At 49.6% G+C, this 15,338-nt stretch overlaps 1 protein-coding gene across 1 annotated transcript in view; it reads left to right on the top strand.

Moving 5' to 3' along the window:
- TDP1 (tyrosyl-DNA phosphodiesterase 1) overlaps window positions 1–15,338 on the top strand; it is a 217,538-nt gene that overhangs the window by 120,328 nt on the left and 81,872 nt on the right. The window contains exons 8-10 of the mRNA XM_075331142.1: window positions 115–285; window positions 1,949–2,027; window positions 2,190–2,375. Of these exons, the coding sequence (XP_075187257.1) occupies window positions 115–285; window positions 1,949–2,027; window positions 2,190–2,375 (436 nt within the window). The remainder of the gene's footprint in view (window positions 1–114; window positions 286–1,948; window positions 2,028–2,189; window positions 2,376–15,338) is intronic.

Consider the following 15,338-nt stretch of genomic DNA (forward strand, 5'->3'; position numbering starts at 1 on the left):
AGCGCCTGTGCTTGGTGGTTTGATCTTTCTCGCTAGGTGATACCGGTTCTTTTCCTCCTATACATGTATCTGTCGCTTTTTACCTCATTATCTCTGTTCTTTGCTCTGTCCCAGGATCTGGCTGAGTCCTCTGTACCCCAAACTGCCGGAAGGATCCTCGTCATTAGCCGGTGAATCAAGAACCAACTTCAGGTCGGACTTGGTGGCTTATCTGTCTTCGTACAATTCTCCGAGCCTCAAGGAATGGATGGATATAATTAAGCAGCACGATCTATCCGAGACCAGGTCTGTAACTAACGGCAGTGTGTAGGGGACGGTGTGACGACATGGACTCTCATGGGTTAAAGTTTCTTAAAATTCAGCCAGACAGGATGATTGTTTATAGACGGGGGATAAGTCCCTCATTGTTTCTACAAGACTCTTGTTGACTCATGTAATTGTGTTGGCCACTGAAAGCCAGACGTATTGTTCCTCCAGTCTCTTCTTTCAGTAACCATTGTATTGTAGTTGTGTATTGCTAATGTAATTACCTTAGTAGCCATTGTCGAGTCTGTGACTTGCAGACTACATGTAGATATCCTCAGTTTTTCTGTAGACATCATTTGGATGAACATTGTCCATGCAGCTTGAGATTCATCCAATGGGAGAGGCAATCTTGTCCAACCAATCGATGAGGATGCAGTGTATCCAAGTGGAAGGCTGTGGCTATAAAAGGGACTTCTTTAAGCCACCAGGTTGTTGATGGATGCTGATGGATCCAGTCTAAGCTCTTCGGAGCTGACTAGAGGATCAGGATATCCTATGGCTTCAATCTAGGGACTCCGGTTCCGGTTGGAGACCATATCCACAGCCTAGGGATTTCGACTCCGGCTGCCAGGATTGTATCATCATACCAGGACTACCTAAGGAGGACACTCAGGTTGGGACAGTTCAGTCACCTGTTACAGACTTTGCAGACCTCACACAGCTTCCTAAATCTGGCATTATTCCTTTCTCGGTGGGTGCCCGCCGAAAGCGGGGTGCTGCTGGATTGGAGTAAATAGCCCTGGAACCTCTGAGGCACAGACATTCTAAATCCCTGGTGAGCAGCGGAAGGGTGAGGCTCTGTTGCCTGTTACATTTGTGTGTTTTGCTGGTTATGTGTTATGTGCCGTTAATTGTTTGGGGATCCAATAAAGTCTAATTATTGTGGTTCCCTCACCCTGTGTTGTCTGAGTAGTGTTACGCCCACGGTTAAGGAGGCCGGCGTTCAGTTGGGATGAGCCCTGAGCCACGCTGTCTTTCTAAAGGCGGTGGGTTTTAGTGGACGAGAGCACCCACTGACCCCCGTGTCTTCACAGACGGCACTGGTATATAGGCCGCACGTAGCAAGCGCAAGCACTGCGGACCACGCTGGTGTCCGTACCCCCACGCTATCCATATGGGGGTCATTCACCATGACCACTTTTTTCCAAAAACAGAGCACCACACCTGTCCACAGGTTGTACCCAGAATCGCAGCTTACCCGTGGCCACATGTGGTACTGATGTGGAAAGAAGCGTGTACAAATTGTGGACATCCCCTTTAAGAACTGTATACACTAATGATTCGGTGCGGTGTTGAGCACCATGGCTCCGAGTTTTGCACGTAAGTGCTGATTGCTCTGTATTGAGCGGTGTGCCCCTCCATAAGAGTGTGCCCCACTCGGGGACTCGCAGGCATCTGTCTTTAATTTACGTCACTTTTTTGGCATCAGTGTCAGTTTTTTTCCGGATAAGTTCTTTCCTGCTTTACTAAAAGATGTTGGCGTTTTCTGAGATTTTACCGGCATAAAATCCCCAAAATGTAACCATTTTAGATGAAACACGAGTTGCAGAATAAAGTAGTGATATTTCAATCCGTCTTTACAATTTTAGCGGCGTCAGTTGGATGAATCGCGGTCAATGATTCTTCTGGTTGCTTTTTGCAGGGTGTATTTGGTCGGATCGACACCCGGGAGGTTCCAAGGAAATGACAAGGAGAAATGGGGACACTTTCGTTTAAGAAAGGTACGTAGTCTGTATTAGTTTCTAGTCCTCATATGTGGCTCTGAGCACTGATCCGCAGCGGTCCCGGCCGTAGGAACAGTGTCCAGGAACGCCGCCATTTCTTGCCTTTATCATACCAATGTTACACTGCACGGCTTCATGGCTCATTTCTCTACTTTGTAGATTTTAAGGGAGAACTGTAGCCCCATCGCCGGCAGGGAGTCATGGCCTGTGATTGGCCAGTTTTCCAGTATAGGTTCTATGGGGTCCGACCAAAGCAAGTGGCTGCATTCTGAATTCGGTGAGAGTATGAAGACCCTGGGGAAAGGGGTGAAAATGTTGCCACTTTCGGAAAATCCCTTGCAACTGGTAAAGTATAACACACCTGAGCTGTACTCGCTATTCTGCTGGTGCAGTCAGTGTACATATATTACTGATCCTGAGTTACCTCCTGTATTATCCTCCAGAGCTGCACTCACTGTTCTGCTAGTGCAGTCACTGTGTACATACATTACATTACTGATCCTGAGTTACCTCCTGTATTATCTTCCAGAGCTGCACTCACTGTTCTGCTGGTGCAGTCACTGTGTACATACATTACATTACTGATCCTGAGTTACCTCCTGTATTATCCTCCAGAGCTGCACTCACTATTCTGCTAGTGCAGTCACTGTGTACATACATTACATTACTGATCCTGAGTTACCTCCTGTATTATCTTCCAGAGCTGCACTCACTATTCTGCTGGTACAGTCACTGTGTACATTTATTATATTACTGATCCTGAGTTACCTCCTGTATTATACTGCAGAGCTGCACTCACTATTCTGCTGGTGCAATCATAGCATATTAGAGTTGGAATGGATCTCCTGGGTCATCTAGTCCAACCCTCTGGCTCAAAGCAGGATTCACTAAATCATCCCAGACAGATGTCCGTCCAACCTCTTTGTAAAGACTTCCATTGAAGGAGACCTCACCACCTCTCGCGGTCGCCTGTTCCACTCATTGATCACCCTCACTGTCACAGTTTTTTCTAATATCTAATCTGTGTCTCCTCCCATCAGTTCATCCCATTGCTTCTAGTCTTTCCTTGTGAAAATGAGAATAAATCTGATCCCTCTACAGTGTGACCGCCTGTAAGATATTTGTAGACCGCTATTAGGTCTCCGTTCAGTCTTCTCTTTTGCAAGCTAAACAATCCTAAATCCTGTAACCGTTCCTCATAGGACATGGTTTGCAGTCTAGTCAGCATTCTGGACACTCTTCTCTGAACTTGCTCCAGTTTGTTGATGTCTTTTTTACAATGTGGTGACCAGAACTGGACACAATATTCCAGATGAGGTCTGACCTAAGAGGAGTAAAGGGGGCTAATGACTTCACGTGATCTAGACTGTATGCTTCTGTTAATACATCCTAGAATGGGGTTTGTTGTATTTTTTTTTTTTTTATTTTTTTTTTGCTGCTGCGTCACACTGCTGACTCCTGTGCTGTCTGTGATCTATTAGTATACCTAAGTCTTTTTCACACATGCTGTTGGATAGCGCTATTCCTCCCATGCTGTATATGTCACACATGCTGTTGGATAGCTCTATTCCTCCCATGCTGTATATGTCACACATGCTGTTGGATAGCTCTATTCCTCCCATGCTGTATATGTCACACATGCTGTTGGATAGCGCTATTCCTCCCATGCTGTATATGTCACACATGCTGTTGGATAGCTCTATTCCTCCCATGCTGTATATGTCACACAGGCTGTTGGATAGCGCTATTCCTCCCATGCTGTATATGTCACACATGCTGTTGGATAGCTCTATTCCTCCCATGCTGTATATGTCACACATGCTGTTGGATAGCTCTATTCCTCCCATGCTGTATATGTCACACATGCTGTTGGATAGCGCTATTCCTCCCATGCTGTATATGTCACACATGCTGTTGGATAGCTCTATTCCTCCCATGCTGTATATGTCACACATGCTGTTGGATAGCTCTATTCCTCCCATGCTGTATATGTCACACAGGCTGTTGGATAGCTCTATTCCTCCCATGCTGTATATGTCACACATGCTGTTGGATAGCTCTATTCCTCCCATGCTGTATATGTCACACATGCTGTTGGATAGCTCTATTCCTCCCATGCTGTATATGTCACACATGCTGTTGGATAGCTCTATTCCTCCCATGCTGTATATGTCACACATGCTGTTGGATAGCTCTATTCCTCCCATGCTGTATATGTCACACATGCTGTTGGATAGCTCTATTCCTCCCATGCTGTATATGTCACACAGGCTGTTGGATAGCGCTATTCCTCCCATATTGTATATGTCACACATGCTGTTGGATAGCGCTATTCCTCCCATGCTGTATATGTCACACATGCTGTTGGATAGCGCTATTCCCCCCATGCTGTATATATCACACAGGCTGTTGGATAGCTCTATTCCTCCCATGCTGTATATGTCACACATGCTGTTGGATAGCGCTATTCCTCCCATGCTGTATATGTCACACATGCTGTTGGATAGTGCCATTCCTCCCATATTGTATATGTCACACATGCTGTTGGATAGCGCTATTCCTCCCATGCTGTATATGTCACACATGCTGTTGGATAGCGCTATTCCTCCCATGCTGTATATGTCACACATGCTGTTGGATAGCGCTATTCCCCCCATGCTGTATATGTCACACATGCTGTTGGATAGCGCTATTCCTCCCATGCTGTATATGTCACACATGCTGTTGGATAGCTCTATTCCTCCCATGCTGTATATGTCACACATGCTGTTGGATAGCGCTATTCCTCCCATGCTGTAGATGTCACACATGCTGTTGGATAGCTCTATTCCTCCCATGCTGTATATGTCACACATGCTGTTGGATAGCGCTATTCCTCCCATGCTGTATATGTCACACATGCTGTTGGATAGCTCTATTCCTCCCATGCTGTATATGTCACACATGCTGTTGGATAGCACTATTCCTCCCATGCTGTATATATCACACAGGCTGTTGGATAGCGCTATTCCTCCCATGCTGTATATGTCACACATGCTGTTGGATAGCGCTATTCCCCCCATGCTGTATATGTCACACATGCTGTTGGATAGCTCTATTCCTCCCATGCTGTGTATGTCACACATGCTGTTGGATAGCGCTATTCCCCCCATGCTGTGTATGTCACACATGCTGTTGGATAGCGCTATTCCTCCCATGCTGTATATGTCACACATGCTGTTGGATAGCGCTATTCCCCCCCATGCTGTGTATGTCACACATGCTGTTGGATAGCGCTATTCCCCCCATGCTGTGTATGTCACACATGCTGTTGGATAGCGCTATTCCCCCCATGCTGTGTATGTCACACATGCTGTTGGATAGCGCTATTCCCCCCATGCTGTATATGTCACACATGCTGTTGGATAGCGCTATTCCTCCCATGCTGTATATGTCACACATGCTGTTGGATAGCGCTATTCCCCCCATGCTGTATATGTCACACATGCTGTTGGATAGCGCTATTCCTCCCATGCTGTATATGTCACACATGCTGTTGGATAGCTCTATTCCTCCCATGCTGTATATGTCACACATGCTGTTGGATAGCGCTATTCCTCCCATGCTGTATATGTCACACATGCTGTTGGATAGCGCTATTCCTCCCATGCTGTATATGTCACACATGCTGTTGGATAGCTCTATTCCTCCCATGCTGTATATGTCACACATGCTGTTGGATAGCTCTATTCCTCCCATGCTGTATATGTCACACATGCTGTTGGATAGCGCTATTCCTCCCATGCTGTATATGTCACACATGCTGTTGGATAGCTCTATTCCTCCCATGCTGTATATGTCACACATGCTGTTGGATAGCTCTATTCCTCCCATGCTGTATATGTCACACAGGCTGTTGGATAGCTCTATTCCTCCCATGCTGTATATGTCACACATGCTGTTGGATAGCTCTATTCCTCCCATGCTGTATATGTCACACATGCTGTTGGATAGCTCTATTCCTCCCATGCTGTATATGTCACACATGCTGTTGGATAGCTCTATTCCTCCCATGCTGTATATGTCACACATGCTGTTGGATAGCTCTATTCCTCCCATGCTGTATATGTCACACATGCTGTTGGATAGCTCTATTCCTCCCATGCTGTATATGTCACACAGGCTGTTGGATAGCGCTATTCCTCCCATATTGTATATGTCACACATGCTGTTGGATAGCGCTATTCCTCCCATGCTGTATATGTCACACATGCTGTTGGATAGCGCTATTCCCCCCATGCTGTATATATCACACAGGCTGTTGGATAGCTCTATTCCTCCCATGCTGTATATGTCACACATGCTGTTGGATAGCGCTATTCCTCCCATGCTGTATATGTCACACATGCTGTTGGATAGTGCCATTCCTCCCATATTGTATATGTCACACATGCTGTTGGATAGCGCTATTCCTCCCATGCTGTATATGTCACACATGCTGTTGGATAGCGCTATTCCTCCCATGCTGTATATGTCACACATGCTGTTGGATAGCGCTATTCCCCCCATGCTGTATATGTCACACATGCTGTTGGATAGCGCTATTCCTCCCATGCTGTATATGTCACACATGCTGTTGGATAGCTCTATTCCTCCCATGCTGTATATGTCACACATGCTGTTGGATAGCGCTATTCCTCCCATGCTGTAGATGTCACACATGCTGTTGGATAGCTCTATTCCTCCCATGCTGTATATGTCACACATGCTGTTGGATAGCGCTATTCCTCCCATGCTGTATATGTCACACATGCTGTTGGATAGCTCTATTCCTCCCATGCTGTATATGTCACACATGCTGTTGGATAGCACTATTCCTCCCATGCTGTATATATCACACAGGCTGTTGGATAGCGCTATTCCTCCCATGCTGTATATGTCACACATGCTGTTGGATAGCGCTATTCCCCCCATGCTGTATATGTCACACATGCTGTTGGATAGCTCTATTCCTCCCATGCTGTGTATGTCACACATGCTGTTGGATAGCGCTATTCCCCCCATGCTGTGTATGTCACACATGCTGTTGGATAGCGCTATTCCTCCCATGCTGTATATGTCACACATGCTGTTGGATAGCGCTATTCCCCCCCATGCTGTGTATGTCACACATGCTGTTGGATAGCGCTATTCCCCCCATGCTGTGTATGTCACACATGCTGTTGGATAGCGCTATTCCCCCCATGCTGTGTATGTCACACATGCTGTTGGATAGCGCTATTCCCCCCATGCTGTATATGTCACACATGCTGTTGGATAGCGCTATTCCTCCCATGCTGTATATGTCACACATGCTGTTGGATAGCGCTATTCCCCCCATGCTGTATATGTCACACATGCTGTTGGATAGCGCTATTCCTCCCATGCTGTATATGTCACACATGCTGTTGGATAGCTCTATTCCTCCCATGCTGTATATGTCACACATGCTGTTGGATAGCGCTATTCCTCCCATGCTGTATATGTCACACATGCTGTTGGATAGCGCTATTCCTCCCATGCTGTATATGTCACACATGCTGTTGGATAGCGCTATTCCTCCCATGCTGTATATGTCACACATGCTGTTGGATAGCTCTATTCCTCCCATGCTGTGTATGTCACACATGCTGTTGGATAGCGCTATTCCCCCCATGCTGTGTATGTCACACATGCTGTTGGATAGCGCTATTCCTCCCATGCTGTATATGTCACACATGCTGTTGGATAGCTCTATTCCTCCCATGCTGTGTATGTCACACATGCTGTTGGATGAAGGGAATTTTGTTACTTACCGAAAATTCCTTTTCTTCTAGCTCCTATTGGGAGACCCAGACGATTGGGTGTATAGTACTGCCTCCGGAGGCCACACAAAGCATTACACTAAAAAGTGTAAGGCCCCTCCCCTTCTGGCTATACACCCCCAGTGGGATCACTGGCTCACCAGTTTTAGTGCAAAAGCAAGAAGGAGGAAAGCCAATAACTGGTTTAAACAAATTCACTCCGAAGTAACATCGGAGAACTGAAAACCATTCAACATGAACAACATGTGTACCCGAAAAACAACCAAAAATCCCGAAGGACAACAGGGCGGGTGCTGGGTCTCCCAATAGGAGCTAGAAGAAAAGGAATTTACGGTAAGTAACAAAATTCCCTTCTTCTTCGGCGCTCTATTGGGAGACCCAGACGATTGGGACGTCCAAAAGCTGTCCCTGGGTGGGTAAAGAAATACCTCATGTTAGAGCTGCGAAGACAGCCCTCCCCTACGGGGAGGCAACTGCCGCCTGCAGGACTCTTCTACCTAGGCTGGCGTCCGCCGAAGCATAGGTATGCACCTGATAATGTTTGGTGAAAGTGTGCAGACTCGACCAGGTAGCTGCCTGGCACACCTGTTGAGCCGTAGCCTGGTGTCGTAATGCCCAGGACGCACCCACGGCTCTGGTAGAATGGGCCTTCAGCCCTGATGGAACCGGAAGCCCAGCAGAACGGTAGGCTTCAAGAATTGGTTCTTTGATCCATCGAGCCAGGGTGGCCTTGGAAGCCTGCGACCCTTTGCGCTTACCAGCGACAAGGACAAAGAGTGCATCCGAGCGGCGCAGGGGCGCCGTGCGGGAAATGTAGATTCTGAGTGCGCTCACCAGATCCAACAAATGTAAATCCTTTTCATACCGATGAACTGCATGCGGATAAAAGGAAGGCAAGGAGATATCCTGATTAAGATGAAAAGAGGATACCACCTTAGGGAGAAACTCCTGAATGGGGCGCAGCACTACCTTGTCCTGGTGGAACACCAGGAAAGGAGCTTTGGATGACAGCGCTGCTAGTTCGGACACTCTCCGAAGAGACGTGACCGCTACCAGAAAGGCCACTTTCTGTGAGAGTCGAGAAAGTGACACATCCCTCAGAGGCTCGAAGGGCAGCTTCTGGAGAGCAACAAGGACCTTGTTTAGATCCCACGGATCTAACGGCCGCCTGTACGGAGGTACGATATGACAAACCCCCTGCAGGAACGTGCGCACCTGAGAAAGTCGTGCTAGACGCTTCTGAAAAAACACGGATAGTGCCGAGACTTGCCCTTTAAGGGAGCCGAGCGACAAGCCCTTTTCCAACCCAGATTGCAGGAAGGAAAGAAAGACAGGTAACGCGAATGGCCAGGGAGATACTCCTTGTGCAGAGCACCAGGATAAGAAAATCTTCCACGTTCTGTGGTAGATCTTAGCAGAAGTGGACTTCCTAGCCTGTCTCATGGTGGCCACGACCCCTTGGGGTAATCCTGAAGACGCTAGGATCCAGGACTCAATGGCCACACAGCCAGGTTCAGGGCCGCAGAATTCCGATGGAAAAACGGCCCTTGGGACAGTAAGTCTGGACGGTCTGGTAGTGCCCACGGTTGGCCGACCGTGAGATGCCACAGATCCGGGTACCACGACCTCCTCGGCCAGTCTGGGGCGACGAGTATGACGCGGCCGCAATCGGATCTGATCTTGCGTAACACTCTGGGCAAGAGTGCCAGAGGTGGGAACACATAAGGGAGCCGGAACTGCGACCAATCTTGCACTAAGGCGTCTGCCGCCAGAGCTCTTTGATCGCGAGACCGCGCTATGAAGGTCGGGACCTTGTTGTTGTGCCGAGACGCCATTAGGTCGACGTCCGGCACCCCCCAGCGGCGGCAGATTTCCTGAAACACGTCCGGGTGAAGGGACCATTCCCCTGCGTCCATGCCCTGGCGACTGAGGAAGTCTGCTTCCCAGTTTTCCACGCCCGGGATGTGAACTGCTGATATGGTGGATGCTCTTTCCTCCACCCACAACAGAATCCGCCGGACTTCCTGGAAGGCTTGCCGACTGCGTGTCCCTCCTTGGTGGTTGATGTATGCCACCGCTGTGGAGTTGTCCGACTGAATTCGGATCTGCTGTCCTCCCAGCCACTGCTGGAAGGCTAATAGGGCAAGATACACTGCCCTGATTTCCAGAACATTGATCTGAAGGGTGGACTCCTGCTGAGTCCACGTCCCTTGAGCCCTGTGGTGGAGAAAAACTGCTCCCCACCCTGACAGACTCGCGTCTGTCGTGACCACTGCCCAGGATGGGGGCAGGAATGATCTTCCCTGTGATAATGAGGTGGGAAGAAGCCACCATTGCAGAGAGTCCTTGGCCGTCTGAGAAAGGGAGACTTTCCTGTCTAGGGAAGTTGTCTTCCCGTCCCATTGGCGGAGAATGTCCCATTGAAGTGGGCGCAGATGAAACTGCGCGAACGGGACTGCCTCCATTGCTGCCACCATCTTCCCTAGGAAGTGCATGAGGCGCCTTAAGGGGTGCGACTGACCCTGAAGGAGAGACTGCACCCCTGTCTGTAGTGACCGCTGCTTGTCCAGCGGAAGCTTCACTATCGCTGAGAGAGTATGAAACTCCATGCCAAGATACGTTAGTGATTGAGTCGGTGCCAGGTTTGACTTTGAAAAGTTGATGATCCACCCGAAAGTCTGGAGAGTCTCCAGCGCAACATTCAGGCTGTGTTGGCATGCCTCTTGAGAGGGTGCTTTGACAAGTAGATAGTCTAAGTAAGGGATCACCGAATGTCCCTGAGAATGCAAGACTGCTACCACTGCCGCCATGACCTTGGTGAAAACCCGTGGGGCTGTCGCCAGACCAAATGGCAGAGCTACGAACTGGAGATGGTCGTCTCCTATCACGAAACGTAGAAAACGTTGGTGCTCTGTAGCAATCGGCACGTGGAGATAAGCATCTTTGATGTCTATTGATGCAAGGAAATCTCCTTGAGACATTGAGGCAATGACTGAGCGGAGGGATTCCATCCGGAACCGCCTGGCGTTCACATGCTTGTTGAGCAGCTTTAGGTCCAGAACAGGACGAAACGAGCCGTCCTTTTTTGGAACCACAAAGAGATTGGAGTAAAAACCTTGCCCTTGTTCCTGCAGAGGAACAGGGATCACCACTCCTTCTGCTTTTAGTGAGCACACCGCCTGCAGAAGGGCATCTGCTCGGTCGGGATGTGGGGAGGTTCTGAAGAACCGAGGCGGAGGACGAGAACTGAATTCTATCCTGTACCCGTGAGACAAAATGTCTGTTACCCACCGGTCTTTGACCTGTGGCAGCCAAATGTCGCAAAAGCGGGAGAGCCTGCCACCGACCGAGGATGCGGAGGGATGAGGCCGAAAGTCATGAGGCAGCCGCCTTGGAAGCGGTTCCTCCGGTTGCTTTCTTGGGGCGTGAATGAGCCCGCCAGGAATCTGAGCTCCTTTGCTCCTTCTGAGTCCCTTTGGACGAGGAGAATTGGGTCTTGCCGGAGCCTCGAAAGGACCGAAACCTCGACTGCCACTTCCTCTGTTGAGGTTTGCTTGATCTGGGCTGGGGTAAGGAGGAGTCTTTACCCTTGGATTGCTTAATGATTTCAGCCAATTGTTCACCAAACAGTCTATCTACAGATAGTGGCAAGCTGGTTAAACATTTTTTGGAAGCAGAATCCGCTTTCCATTCCTTTAACCACAAGGCTCTGCGCAAGACCACAGAGTTGGCAGACGCCATTGAGGTACGGCTTGTAGAGTCCAGGACAGCGTTGATAGCGTAAGTCGCAAACGCAGACATTTTCGAGGTTAGGGACGCTACTCGCGGCACTGCTGGACGTATGATAGAGTCCACCTGTGCCAGACCAGCTGAAATAGCTTGGAGTGCCCACACGGCCGCGAATGCTGGAGCAAACGACGCGCCGATAGCTTCATAGACAGACTTTAACCAAAGGTCCATCTGTCTGTCATTGGCATCTTTAAGTGAAGCCCCATCCTCCACTGCAACTATGGATCTAGCCGCAAGCCTGGAGATTGGGGGGTCCACCTTTGGACACTGGGTCCAGCGTTCGACCACGTCAGGGGGAAAGGGATAACGTGTATCCTTAAGACGTTTGGAGAAACGCTTGTCTGGGTAAGCATGGTGTTTCTGGACTGATTCTCTGAAGTCAGCGTGGTCCAGAAAAGTACTCAGTTTACGCTTGGGATACCTGAAATGGAACTTCTCCTGCTGTGCAGCTGCCTCCTCTGCAGAAGGGGCAGGGGGAGAAATTTCCAATAGACTATTGATGGCCCCTATAAGGTCATTTACCATGGCGTCACCATCAGGAGTATCCAGATTGAGAGCGGTTTCAGGATTAGACTCCTGATCACCCTCCTCTGTCTCATCATGTAGAGACTCTTCTCGCTGAGACCCTGATCCGCGTGATGACGTGGAGGGTCTCTCCCAGCGAGCTCGCTTAGGCTGCCTGGGACTGTCATCCGAGTCAGAGCCTTCAGCCTGAGATGCCTGGGACCCCCTTGAAGTACGGATTAACTCCAACTGAGGGGGACCGGGGAACGTTGCCGCCGCAGTGTCCATGGTCTGAGTAACTGGCCTGGCCTGCAAGGTCTCTAGGATCTTTGTCATAGTGACAGACATCTTGTCAGCAAAAACTGCAAACTCTGTCCCCGTCACCGGGACAGGGTTCACCGGCGACTCTGCCTGGGCCACTACCACCATAGACTCCGGCTGACGAAGTGGCACAGGGACCGAACATTGCACACAATGGGGGTCATTGTAACCTGCCGGTAGATCAGCCCCACAAGCGGCACAAGCAGCGCTTACAGCCTGTGTCTTGGCACCCTTGCGTTTTGCGGATGACATGTTGTCGTCTCCTCAGAGCAAGATAGGGTATACAGCCAAGAAGCGACCTTACAGTGCAATATATATATACATATATATATGGTATAGAGAAAAAAGGTACACCAAAATAACACTGTGGCACTAGTGGGGCCAGCACTAAAGTGCTGCTTACCGCCCGCTTAACGCGGGTGTGTGGTCGCCAGAAATCCCTTGTCTGGGTCTCCCAGAGCCTGTGTCCGTACTCCAGCCAGACTGCATGTGTAATGGCTGCCGGCGTCCTGTGGAGAGGGGCGGGCCCTGGGCGTGTGCAGACAAAGAGCGGGAAACCTGCGTCCCCCTGTGCTCAGTGAGAGGGCTGGAGCATGTAAATAAGACTCCAGCCCTCGGCGCTGATTAATCGTACAGCGTCTCTCCCTTGCCCTGATTGACAGGGTGGGGGCGGGAACGAAGCGGAGCTAGGCCGCAGAAGCCGGGGACTAAATTTATAAGCGACGCCGTCGTAAAAGCACGGTCGGCGCTAAGTCCCCGGCGCACTACAAGTCGCAGCCGCGCCGCCGCTCCAGGGGCGGCCGGCGCGGCAGTCCCCAACACATAAAGTCACTCAGAAAAACTGTAGTGACTGTAACCCCAGCGCGCAGCGCTACTGTCCCCGGCGCACTAGCACACCCAGCAAGTCTGGAATGTGCGCGGCCTGTTTGGGACACAGAGTACCTGAATGTCGCAGGGCCTTGTCCCTGAACGGTACCCAGCTCCGTATCCAGCAGGTTCCATGGGTCTGTGGATGGAGCCCGGCCTCAGGGCTTGGGGGCCGGTAAGATCCCACTTCCTCAGAGCCCCTCAGGGGGATGGGGAAGGAAAACAGCATGTGGGCTCCAGCCTCCGTACCCACAATGGGTACCTCAACCTTAACAAACACCGCCGACATAAAGTGGGGTGAGAAGGGAGCATGCTGGGGGCCCTAGTATGGGCCCTCTTTTCTTCCATCCGACATAGTCAGCAGCTGCTGCTGACTAAACAGTGGAGCTATGCGTGGATGTCTGACCTCCTTCGCACAAAGCAGAAAACTGGTGAGCCAGTGATCCCACTGGGGGTGTATAGCCAGAAGGGGAGGGGCCTTACACTTTTTAGTGTAATGCTTTGTGTGGCCTCCGGAGGCAGTACTATACACCCAATCGTCTGGGTCTCCCAATGGAGCGCCGAAGAAAGTTCTATTCCTCCCATGCTGTGTGTGTCACACATGCTGTTGGATAGCGCTATTCCTCCCATGCTGTATATGTCACACAGGCTGTTGGATAGCGCTATTCCCCCCATGCTGTATATATCACACATGCTGTTGGATAGCGCTATTCCTCCCATGCTGTATATATCACACTTGCTGTTGGATAGCGCTATTCCTCCCATGCTGTGTATGTCACACATGCTGTTGGATAGCGCTATTCCTCCCATGCTGTATATGTCACACAGGCTGTTGGATAGCTCTATTCCTCCCATGCTGTATATATCACACATGCTGTTGGATAGCTCTATTCCTCCCATGCTGTATATGTCACACAGGCTGTTGGATAGCGCTATTCCCCCCATGCTGTATATATCACACATGCTGTTGGATAGCGCTATTCCTCCCATGCTGTATATATCACACTTGCTGTTGGATAGCGCTATTCCTCCCATGCTGTGTATGTCACACATGCTGTTGGATAGCGCTATTCCTCCCATGCTGTATATGTCACACAGGCTGTTGGATAGCGCTATTCCTCCCATGCTGTATATATCACACATGCTGTTGGATAGCGCTATTCCTCCCATGCTGTATATGTCACACAGGCTGTTGGATAGCGCTATTCCTCCCATGCTGTGTATGTCACACATGCTGTTGGATAGCGCTATTCCTCCCATGCTGTATATATCACACATGCTGTTGGATAGCGCTATTCCTCCCATGCTGTATATGTCACACATGCTGTTGGATAGCGCTATTCCTCCCATGCTGTGTATGTCACACATGCTGTTGGATAGTTCTATTCCTCCCATGCTGTATATGTCACACAGGCTGTTGGATAGCGCTATTCCCCCCATGCTGTATATATCACACATGCTGTTGGATAGCGCTATTCCTCCCATGCTGTATATATCACACTTGCTGTTGGATAGCGCTATTCCTCCCATGCTGTGTATGTCACACATGCTGTTGGATAGCGCTATTCCCCCCATGCTGTATATGTCACACATGCTGTTGGATAGCTCTATTCCTCCCATGCTGTATATGTCACACATGCTGTTGGATAGCGCTATTCCTCCCATGCTGTATATATCACACATGCTGTTGGATAGCGCTATTCCTCCCATGCTGTATATATCACACATGCTGTTGGATAGCGCTATTCCTCCCATGCTGTATATATCACACAGGCTGTTGGATAGCGCTATTCCTCCCATGCTGTATATGTCACACATGCTGTTGGATAGCGCTATTCCTCCCATGCTGTATATGTCACACAGGCTGTTGGATAGCGCTATTCCTCCCATGCTGTGTGTGTCACACATGCTGTTGGATAGCGCTATTCCTCCCATGCTGTATATATCACACATGCTGTTGGATAGCGCTATTCCTCCCATGCTGTATATGTCACACATGCTGTTG

The sequence above is a fragment of the Anomaloglossus baeobatrachus genome, chromosome 12 (genome assembly GCF_048569485.1).
Source record: "Anomaloglossus baeobatrachus isolate aAnoBae1 chromosome 12, aAnoBae1.hap1, whole genome shotgun sequence".
NCBI lineage: Eukaryota > Metazoa > Chordata > Amphibia > Anura > Aromobatidae > Anomaloglossus > Anomaloglossus baeobatrachus.